This window comes from Suricata suricatta, chromosome 3 (genome assembly GCF_006229205.1).
Source record: "Suricata suricatta isolate VVHF042 chromosome 3, meerkat_22Aug2017_6uvM2_HiC, whole genome shotgun sequence".
NCBI lineage: Eukaryota > Metazoa > Chordata > Mammalia > Carnivora > Herpestidae > Suricata > Suricata suricatta.
Window position 1 is genome coordinate 122,064,887 of NC_043702.1, and position 12,024 is coordinate 122,076,910.

Below are 12,024 nucleotides of genomic sequence, written 5' to 3' on the forward strand. Positions count from 1 at the left end.
AGTATAGTGAGTATTAGTATTAATGAAAATAGGTCCTATACCATATAGCACTTGTGTACTATATGAGGCTTGTGCTATTTGCCAGAGTAAGCTGTCTAAGTAGATATTGTACACGCTCTAGGAACTGTTTATAAATATGTTATGCATTGTTTTAGGAATACAGAAATAGATGATGGAATGAACATTCTTGCATACATTACTCAGCTTACAAATTGAATTGTTTGCCTTTCCCCAGTTATATTTCTTCTCTTCAGATAGAACACCTATCTTAAATTCAGTGTGTGTGTCTTTAAGAATGTATTTTTAAACTTTTTCCAAAACTGTATTATTACAAACAATGCATACTACTAGTTGGCATATTTTGAAGCAGTATAAAATGGTATTATTTTTGTCTTAAGTATCATTTGACTCAACGTTGTTTTTGAGATTTGTCTATCAGTTGTTTTCACTGTTGTATTTCACTACCATAATTTATCTGTTCTTCAATTCGTGGATATTTAGGTTGTTTCTAATGTTTGGATATTACAAACAGTGCTACCATAAACATTCTCATGAATACTTTCTTAGGCACATGTGTATGTTTTCACTGATATTTATACATAGAAGAAGAATTATTAGGTCATAGAATAGGCACATCTTTAGTGAATATTGCTAAATTTTTTTTGTTTATTTATTTTTTTAAATGTTTGTTTATTCTTGAGAGAGAGAGAGAGACAGAGTGTGAGCAGGGGAGGATCAGAAGAGAGGGGCATAGAATCTGAAGTAGGCTCCAGGCTCCCAGCTGTCAGCACAGAGCCCGACATGGGGCTTGAACTCTTAAACTGCGAAGTCATGACCTGAGCTAAAGCCAGATGTTTAGCTGAGTAAGCCACTCAGGCACCCCTATTTATTTATCTATTTAAGTAATCTCTACATCCAACATGGAGCTCAAACTCATGACCTCCGAGATCAAGAATTACATGCTCTTCCAACTTAACTTAGCCAGCCAGGTGTCCGAAATACTGCTAAAGTTTGAACTCCCTTCAGACTAATAGGTGTCCTATGGTTCAACAGACATGCCACACTTGAACCTCCCTCTTGTCAGATTGGTATAATTTATTTAATGTCTCTGGTTTTCATTTGTATTCATTGATTATTGATTATTTTATATTGCTTCTTTGCTAAATTTATCATTCCTCTCCTCCATTACTGATTTGTAGGTAGTCTTTTTAGCTGGTAGTCATCCTTTATTGGTTGTATATATTGCAAATACTTCTTCTAACTTGTGGCTTATTGTACCATATTGTTTATGGTCTTTTGATTAATTTAAAAAATTTAATCCAGCCAAATGTATCGGCCCTTTTTTAAATGATTTATTCTTTCTTCATCTTGTTAAATCCTTTTATAGTGAAGATTTTTCTATAGTTCCTTTAAAAGGCTTTGTTTTTCTTTAGATTTTTTGTGTTTCTTTACATTTATAAATCTACCTTAAAAATTTTATATGAGTGGTAATTCCTGTTAAGGGTTTTTTAGAAACAGCATGCTGTATATAAAGTTAGCTTTCTTTAATGCGTATCTTATTTTAACCTAGATTTTAAGGTGGACACATCACAACTATAGTACTTATCAATTTGTACAGTTTATGTATAAGTAATTGCTTGCTTAGGATATAATGTAAAGTTTTTTACAGCCTAGGTTATATTGCTAACATGTGAAGGAATACATCTTGTGGTGCTTAGGTAAATGATTTCAGTTTTTTTTTTTTTTCAAGAGAAATTCAACTTTTAATTAAACCAAACTGTGTATTTTTTTGAGATATTATCTATCACATATAAAATCAGACATTAATTTCACCAAAACCTTCACATATACTTATATAACTTATTAAAGTTTTTTATGTATTCTTTCACATTTTTTTCAGAGTTCTGATTATACAAAACCAGGAGAAATTGACCATACATCTGTAACAAGTCCCAAAGACCCAGAAGATATACCAACATTTGATGAATGGAAGAAGAAAGTTATGGAAGTAGAAAAAGAAAAAAGTATGTAAGATCTGTGATTCCTGGTTTTTTGTTTTTTGTTTTTTTTTTGAAGAGGGGAGGACTGGTTTAAATATGCATTTCTCTCTACAGTTGGTAAAATAAAGCTTTTGAAAGCTTTGGAAAGGTGAAACTTAGCAAGATACAGTTGGTTTCACATATATAATTTACCTGTATATAATTATATAGTTTTAATCTTAAAACCCATTCTTGTAAATTATTAAATGAGGGTAAAATAAGATAAAGTAGGCAGAGCAGTGGTGTTTATTTCAATTTATAAGGAAATTTGAGGAATGGAAACTTGAGTAATAAAGCTTTAAACTGTAAATAGAGTTGGACTATGGTATTACACTTCCTTTTGGCTATTGTAGAGAAAGTCTCAGAGTTAAAAATTCCTAATGTTGGAGATAAAAGGACAACATTGACCCTTAATGAAATATATATATACAATATTTTGATTCTCATAGATAAGTTTCATTTTGAGGGTAGACATAAATCAAGTAATGTGGATTTTTGTAATTTGTATTGAAGTAAAGCATTTTGAATTGCTTAATGGATTTGTAAAATATTTTCTTAAGCATTAAAACCTGGTCTTCACTAGACTACAACTTGTTGCTTTTGTGATCGTTGTTTGCTGGGAGTATTTTTAATCATAATCTTCATATATATATGTTTATAATAAGGTTTGTCTGCAGGTCAGTCAATGCATCCATCTTCTAATGGAGGTCTACATGCAACAAAAAAAGTCCAGAAAAATCGAAATAATTATGCCTCAGTAGAATGTGGCGCCAAAATTTTGGCAGCTAATCCAGAAGCCAAGGTACTTAACTATAAAATTCTTATATATAGGAAACTAGTAACTTGATTAAATAAATTTATATATTTATATCTGTATTTTTTGCAGAGGACTAGATTTTAACATGAACTATTTTTCTGATTCACTAATAAATGCAGGATTATACTTCTAAACACATTTTCTTATATGAATTATATTGGTTGATACACTGTACCCTTTTTTTCTTTCAAGGACTATTTTTTAGAGTAGTTATAGGTTCACAGCAAAATTGAAAGAAAGTGATTTCTCATATGCCCCTACACCCACACATGTCTAGCCTCCTCCATTATCAACATACCTCCCACCAGAGTGAAACATTCACTATAGTTGATTAACTTATACTGACACATTATCAGCTGAAGTCCATAGTTTACCTTAGAGTTCACTTTTACTGTATATATAGTCTTTGGGTTTGGAAAAATGTGTAATGACATGTATCCACCATTAGAGTATCATGCAAGATATTTTTACTGCCCTGAAGGTCCTCTGTGCTCCACCTATTATTCCTCCCTACCCTCAGCTCCTGGCAACCACCAGTCTTTTTACTATCTACGTAGTTTTGTCTTTTCCAGAATGTCACATAGTTGGAATCATACCGTATGTAACCTTTTCAGATTGGCTTCACAAATTCTAGCACTGAATAACACTCTGTTGTCTGGATGGGCCGCAGTTTCCGTTCATCTACTGAAGGGCATTCATCTTACCTTTTAACTTTTAAACCTGTTTGAGATTTTAAATAGGAAATAGCTAATAGAAAATCATTTTTCCTTTATGGTAACAGACATTTAATTTTAAACATCATAAGGCTAACTTAATAACAACACTATAGACATAACTGGTAAACTTTAGTCATTTTATGCCTTCTTTTCAAATGAATGTTTTAGAATCTTAGTATTTGAAGATCTAAACATATAGAAATCCTAGAAGTCTTTAGAGTTGAAATATTTTTCCTTAAGTAATTTATTCCCTTCCCCCCTTTTAAAATAGAGCACATCTGCTATTCTTATAGAAAATATGGATCTTTATATGTTGAATCCTTGCAGCACTAAAATTTGGTAAGTAATATAAAATTTATGTACATATTATGTATGTACATATTATGGTAAGGTTTTATGTTCAGATTAGATTTATTTGTTCATGTAGACACTTAAAAAGCATTTATGATTGACAGGCGCTGGTACTGTAAATTCCTTAGATCCTGGGATACAGAATTGAAGAAAAAAATGCCTTTCACACTCACACGCAAAAGATAAGTCTAGTCAAACAATTGTGAAATAGTATAAAAGTATTGCTGAAAGGTTATTATAGGAACAGAAATGATATATACCTGTGAGAGAGGATGAAAGGGTTTCCTAGAAGAGGTAATTCCTGAGCTGAATCTTGAAGGGTTCAAAGGAAATCACAAATGAGGAAGGCAAAGGTAGTCAGGAATTCTAAGAATAAGGAGACATGCTTAAAGGAGCATCTTTCTTCCTTCCTCGCTTTCTTTTTTTCGTTCTTTTTCTTTATGAGAGAGCATGTAAGTGTGTGTGAGGGGCAGAGGGAGAGAGAGAATCTTAAGCAGGCTTTAGACTCAGTGTAGAGGGATCATAACCTGAGACAAGAGTCGGAAGCTCAATTGAGACACCCAGGTGCCCCTTGGCTTAAAAAAATTTTTTTTTAATATTTATTTTTGAGAGACAGAGACAGAGCAGGAACAGGGGACGGGCAGAGAGAGGGAGACACAGAATCTGGAGCAGGCTCCAGGCTCTGAGGTATCAGCACAGAGCCTGACACGGGGCTTGAACTCATAAACTGCAATATCATGACCTGAGTGGAAGTTGGACACTTAACCGATTAAGCCACCCAGGCACCCCTAAAATTTTTTGAAGTTTATTAAAGACCATGGAGGGCATTGTTTGTGTGAAGTAAGGAAGTGACATGATCTCACTGGTGTTTTAAGAAGGTTTGTCCTCAAAGGGTGGCCTATAGCAGAATGCAGTTGGGAGCACGGAAACTGGTTAGGAACCTGCCTTAATTAAGGCATTGGCAGTTTAGATACAGAAGAGTGGAGGATATGAAAGATATAGCAGAGAAAATTGGTAGCTCTTGGTTAGTAATTGGATGTAGAGAGAGTTATCTCGGAAATCTCCCAGGATTTTGAGTCTACTACTTGGATCTGTGATTCTGCTGTTAACCTAAGAACAGAGGCAAAGGAACAGATTTATGGGGGAAAATAAGGTGTGATATGCCAATAGTTTCATTAGATTTTTTAGTTTAAATGGTCAAAAGCAGCTGTTCAAAAAGAATTGAGATAAATCACCAGCATACTGATTTACTAAAAATATATTAATTTTTTTCTTATTTAAAAACTCTTTAAACTTTAAAGATAGTGCTTATTTTCTACCCTTGGCCTTCACTTCTTTTGGTACATTTAGGTTTATTTTGAAAATTTACACCATCCATCAACTGATGAATGGATCAAGAAGATGTGGTTTATATATACAATGGAATACTACATGGCAATGAGAAAGAATGAAATCTGGCCATTTGTAGCAATGTGGATGGATCTCGAGGGTGTCATGCTAAGGGAAATAAGTCAGGCAGAGAAGGACAGATACCATATGGTTTCACTCAGGTGGAACAGGAGAAACTTAACAGAGGACCATGGGGGAGGGGAAAGGGGAAAAATAGTTGGGGAGAGGGAGGGAGGCAAACTGTGAGACACTCTTGAATACTGAGAACAAACTGAGGGCTGATGGGGGAGTGGGAGAGGGGAAAAGGGGCGATAGGCATGGAGGAGAGCACTTGTGGCAATAAGCACTGGGTGTTATATGGAAACCAACTTGACAAACTATAAAAGAAAAAATAAAGTAAAACGATTATAATTTTAAAAAAGAAAACACCAAATTATTAAAGTGTATTAAGGGATAATTTAATAGCTCATTTTTCTTTGTGTCATGTATTAAATTTAAGGAAATGATTATCTGCGTTTATAACTAAAATGTGATCTTTTTTTTTTTTTTTTTAATTCGTAAGATCCTCTGTAGTCAGTAACAGCTCAAGTGTTCATGCTCCAAGTTTTGAATTTCAAGCAAAGACATGCTGGGATGAAGTTGTATGAAGTAGTCATAGCTACTCATTTGTATTTTAATGTTTCTGCCAAACCGCATGTATTTAGGTATATGTGTTTATTGTGTATTTAGTGTTTGCTCATTTACATTTGTGTCCTTTCATTGTACAATTGAACTTCAGAACATCTGTAACTGGTTTCACCTGATTTAAGTAGGTTTCTCCTCCTAAGGTGTATTAAGACCACACAGTCTCACCATAGTTTTATAAGTCTGAATATCTGGTAGAGTAAGTTTAAACCTCATCTTCATCAAAAGTTTCTTCACTGTTCTTATCTCTTTGTTTTTCCTTTTGAGGGTGTCATGCTAAGCGAAGTAAGTCAGGCAGAGAAGGACAGAAACCATATGTTTGCATTCATAGGTCTAACAGGAAAACAGGAGAAGCCTAATGGAGGACCAGGGGGAGGGGAAGAGGGAAAGAGAGCTGGGGGGAGAGAGGGATGCAAAACTTGAGAGACTGTTGAATAATGAAAACGAACTGAGGGTGGAAGGGGGAGGGGGGAAAAGAGGTGGTGGTGATGGAGGAGGGCACTTGTGGGGAAGAGCACTGGGTGTTGTGTGGAAACCAATTTGACAATAAACTATTTAAAAAAATAAATAAATAAAATTTAGATACATCTTGAGTTCAATAAAAAATGTTGCCGTTTTTATTAGAATTGTATCAAATCTATAGATGAATTAAAGGATAATTGACATTGTAGGATTTTGAGCCTAAAAATTCATTTGTTCATTTGTTCATTCATTCGATGTTTATTGAGCATGTTAGGTTGAACGTTTTAAGTGATGCTGCTGGTGCTGGAATAACATTGTTTCACATTGAGATCTCTGCTGTTGTGGAGCTTTTGTCCTAGAAAGATGCCGGTCCCTGATCACCAATGAGATTGAGCATATTTCCAGTACTAGTTTTTTCTCTCCTGAAATGCTGATTTTGTGCTATGTTTTCTATACAAATCTTTTTTAGGTTAGTAGAAGTCTAACTTAGCAGTTTCTCATAAAATGGATACAATGTAACATTTTTCTTAACTCTGGATAGAACATATAAATTATATATGTTGCACATATTTTCTCTAGTTTACGAATTATCCTTTCAGTTTCTTATAGTGTCTTTTGATGAATAGAAACTATTTTAATTTTAATATAGTTGAACTTACCTGCCTTACAGTTTTGGCATGAAGAAAGATAACTCAAAATTTTAAAATTCTACAAATATTTTGTATTTATGCCTTTCACGTTTAGGTTTTAATCCCAGTTGGATTTTTTTTTTTAGATAGCATAGAGAAGGGATTCATTCTTCCCTCCCCATTTTGCTGTTTAGATGATTGTTTATTCCATAGTTCACGCTTTCCCCTGATTTACAGTGTACCTTTATCACAAAGTTTCCTTCTAAGTCTGGGTTTGTTTCTCTGTTTCCTATTCTGTTCCATTGACCAATTTATCAGTACTGCCACAACGCCACACTTCCTTTAGCTTTATGGATCTCAGTATCTGGTAGGGCAAGTTTTTGCCTCATATTCTCAGGACTGATTGGCTATGCTTCTGCTCTGCTTTTTTAAAATAAATCTTACCCTGTTGAGTTGCCCAAATGTCATGTCAAATTTTGTTTGAAATTTTATTGAATCTTCAGATGACTCAGATTTTCAGTTTTCTTATCCATAAATAGGACATGTTTTTCTTTGTCTCAATGTCTTTGGGGAAGATTATTTTTAAAAATTTTCACAGAAATATTGTATATCTTTTATTAAATTCATTTCTGGGGAGCTATTTTTTGTTGATATTATAAATTTATCTTAAAAATTTCACCTTGTTGTGTATAGATATCCAGGTTTTTATATATGGATTTTATATCCAGCTACCTTTTTATATTCTGTTTTTCTAATAATACATGGATTATTCTTTGGGATTTCTGTGTAGAAAATTATAGCTTTCCTGCAAATTTTTCTTCTTAAAATTTTTTTTAATCCTTTTCATTGTATTTTACTTTCTTTTGTCTTCACATGCTGGCAAGTTCCTTGAGAAAATTGTGAATAGAAAGATAGTAGGCAGTGTCCTCTTACTCCCTAATTTGAAGGCATTGCTCCTAAGCTTGTACCAGTAGGTATACTGTATGTTTGGAACTCAACGATAAACCCATCTGGGCCTATAGGAAGATACTAGTTTTCTTTTAAGCATGTAATTTGAAAACTAAGTAATACATTCACATGGTTCAAACCCAAAAAGGGTAAAGGAAAGGAGTTACAGTGAGAAATGTCCTTCCAATCTCTGTCATCCAGCTTATTCAGTGTTAAATTTTTAGATATCTTTTCAGTTTCTTTATGCAAATGTAGACAATATATACAAATACAGATTTTTATTGATCTCCTTTTCACAGAACATAGTATATTATACATACTATTTTTCATTTTGAGTTAAGTTTTAACTACTATCTGGTCATCTTTCTATTTTGTTCAGAGAGAACCTTTTCATTATTTTTGATAGCTGTATAAAATTTCATTCCATGGTTGTATTTAACTAGTCTAACTAGATTTAACTAGTCTTCTGATGTTGGATATTTGGGTTGTTTATAATCTTTCACCATGGCAGTGTCACTATACATAAACTGGGCATGTACTGGTTGAGAAGATGGCAAGTTTTAAACTACATTTAAAACAAATGGTTATAGGGGCACCTGGGTGGCTCAGTCAGATAAGCATCCGACTTCAGCTCAGGTCATGATCTCGCAGTTCATGGATTGGAGCCCCATGTCAGGGCTGACAGCTGACAGCTCAGAGCCTGGAGCCTGTTTTCAGATTCCGTGTCTCCCTCTCTCTCTGCCCCTCCCTTCTTGTTCACTCTCTGTCTCAAAAATAAACATAAAAAAATTTTTTTAATAAAAAAATTAAAAATGGTTGTATGACTAGGTTTTGATAAACTACTTTTCTAGGAATTGGTCTAATCCGTTTTTAAAGTTTTTATTATAAAGTTATTTGTAGTATTTTTATGCTAAAATTTTTTTTTAAATCCTAATATTTTAACTTATGCCTCTTATTTAATCCCCCAGTCCATTTTGACTTTATTGATTCCTTCTATCATTTTATTTTTTCCTATTTTATGGATTTCTGTTTGAAACTTTATTATTTTATATTTTCTTTAAGCTTAGTCTCTTGAACTTAAATTTTTTTTGAGATATACACATTTAAGTGTATAAACTTCCTTCTTAATTATACCAACTAAATCTTGATACATGGTATTTTATCACACTGCTCTGTGTTTAGATCTCTGATCTTTTATTTTTATTTTTTTTAATTTTTCTTTTTTAGACCTCAGGTCTTTTAAAACTCCTGACCTATAAATAATTAAAAGAAGCATGTTGAAATTGGATTTGTCAACTTTTATATGTAGTTTTGTTAACTTGCAGAGTATTCTCTGCTTCTTAGGAAACATAAAGGATGAGATGGAAAAATGAAAGAGCATTTTGAAATCAACTCAGGAATATTTGCATACCTACTTGCATTTTATGTATCATGATACTATTTATTAGGTACATACAAATTTTAGAATTGTTACATCTTGGTGAATTTACTTTTTTTTTTTTTGACATTTATTTATTTTGAAGGAGAGAAAGACAGAGCTTGAGCAGGGGAGGACCAGAGAGAGAAGGAGGCACAGAATCTGAAGCAAACTCCAGGCTCTGAGCTATCAGCACAGAGCCCGTTGTGCAGCTTGAACTCAAAAACTATGAGATCATGACCTGAGCTGAAGTTGGACCTTTACCTAGCTGAGCCACTCCGGCGCCCCTTTATAAATTCTTTTTTAATGTTTATTTACTTTTCAAGGAGATAAAGAGCGTGAGCAGGGGAGGAGCAGAGACAGAGAGAGAGGGAGACACAGAATCTGAAGCAGTGAATTTACTTTTTATACCTGGTAATATAATTGTTTCAAAGCTTATTTTTCTGATATTAATATAGCTCATATCTTCTTAGAAGTGGAGAACATTGTATGCAAAAGAAGGAAGTGGGGTAGAGTAAACATTTTATTTTATTTTTATTTTTTCTTCATTGTAACTAACAAGCAAAGTCTGTTTGATTTTCTTTATTTTCTTCTCCCAACCTTGTTTTAGTGGTATGGGAAATGTTTAGGCTTTGGAACCATATGGGTTTTGACTTTTAGTTTCACTGCTTATTGGCTGAATAATAGTTAGAGGACTTTTGATTCTGCTGCTTTAACAGAGCCCATAGAACTGTGGTTTAAGACAGAGATTTAATTTTCTTTGATGTAAACCTCAAGCTAGTGGGTAGTGCAGGGGTAACAATTAAAGGACCCACCCACGCGCCTTCTGTCATGTTCCTTTGCCTCCCCTACAGATGTTGACCCTGCCTGGAGGGTCATTTCTCCCACATTCTCATTATACCCTGTAAGGCAGGAGAAAGCAAATGGAGAAGTAGCAGCTCCCATTTAAAGGCTTGATCTGGAAATTGCACTTGACACTTCTGCTCACAGCACATCATCCAGAACTATGGATGGCCAAACTAACAAATACAGTTTTTGATGGATGGCCATAAAAGCTCAGCTACATCTTTGGCAAGAGGAGGAGGTGTAACCAGTTAGTGTGTATTGAATTATTTTATTAAATGGAGATAATATTCGTTGCAGTGTAGTTGTAAGAATTAAATCAGAGGATAGATGTAAATCATCTAACATAGTATCTGACCCAGAGTAAGCATTCAGCACATGTTAGTTTGCTTCTCTCTTCATGAACCTTTCTCTAAAATCTCTTTTTGTCATCTCCTGGAACTTGGCTCTGTTGCTCTCTCATAAATACAGTATGTTAATTTCAATGCTTTTGATATATTTCATTGTCAGTATATGTAACATCATTTGGCATAATAATTACTTTATTATGAAAGTATTGATTAGAGTGCTAGATGTCATGAGTATTTATTTTCCCCAAATGCTACACTGTATGCAGTTTTATTTTACACACATGGCAATGTACTTTTAACTTTTCCTAAGCAGCAGTACTTTATGGCCTTCTTAGAGATATAAGTCACTAGCATAATTTTTATTTATTTATTTATTTATTTATTTTTTACTTTTGAAATAGTTTATTGTCAAATTGGTTTCCATACAACGCCCAGTGCTCTACCCCCCGTGTCCTCCTCCATTACCACCACCTCTTTCCCCCTTTCCCCTCCCTGTTCAACCCTCGGTTCGTTTTCAGTACTCAATAGTCTCTCAGGTTTTGCGTCTCTCTGTCTCTCCCCAACTCTCTTTCTGCCTTCCCCTCCCCATGGTCGGTCCTCCATTAGGTTTCTCCTGTTGGACCTTGAGTGCAACCATATGGTATCTGTCCTTCTCTGCCTGACTTATTTCGCTTAGCATGACACCCTCGAGGTCCATCCACTTTGCTACAAATGGCCATATTTCATTCTTTCCATTGCCATGTAATATTCCATTGTATGTATATACCACATCTTCTTGATCTATTCATCAGGTGATGGACATTTAGGCTCTTTCCATGATTTGGCTATTGTGGAAGGTGCTGCTATGAACATTGGGGTACATGTGCCTCTGTGCATCAGCACTTCTGTATCCCTTGGGTAAATCCCTAGCAGTGCTATTGCTGGGTCATAGGGGAGTTCTGTTGATAGTTTTTTGAGGGACCTCCACACTGTTTCCTGAGCAGCTGCACCAGTTTGAATTCCCACCAAAAGTGTAGGAGGGTGCCCATCTCTCCACACCCTCGCCAGCATCTATAGTCTCTTGATTTGTTCATTTTAGACACTCTGACTGGCGTGAGGTGGTATGTCAGTGTGGTTTTGATTTGTGTTTCCCTGATGATGAGTGAATGTTGAGCATCATTTCATGTGCCTGTAGGCCATCTGGATGTCCTCTTTGGAGAAGTGTGTGTTCATGTCTTCTGCTCATTTCTTCACTGGGTTATTTGTTTTGTGGGTGTGGAGTTTGGTGAGTTCCTTATAGATTTTGGATACTAGCCTTTTATCTGATATGTCATTTGCAACTATCTTTTCCCATTCTGTAGGTTGCCTATTAGTTTTGATTGTTTCCTTTTCAGTGCAGA

The 12,024-nt window shown here is 34.6% G+C and overlaps 1 protein-coding gene across 6 annotated transcripts in view; it reads left to right on the forward strand.

The window, feature by feature from the left end:
* Positions 1-12,024, forward strand: part of SUCO (SUN domain containing ossification factor) — a 90,633-nt gene that overhangs the window by 35,460 nt on the left and 43,149 nt on the right. For 4 of the 6 annotated variants that reach the window (XR_003906798.1, XM_029935065.1, XM_029935064.1 and 1 more), the window contains exons 7-9: positions 1,901-2,024; positions 2,705-2,841; positions 3,844-3,911. Coding sequence is in view for 5 of the 6 variants with exons in the window: in XM_029935065.1 (XP_029790925.1) it covers positions 1,901-2,024; positions 2,705-2,841; positions 3,844-3,911 (329 nt within the window). In the remaining variant the exon portion in view is untranslated. The remainder of the gene's footprint in view (positions 1-1,900; positions 2,025-2,704; positions 2,842-3,843; positions 3,912-12,024) is intronic. The other 2 variants (XM_029935063.1, XM_029935066.1) reach the window with 1 other exon arrangement.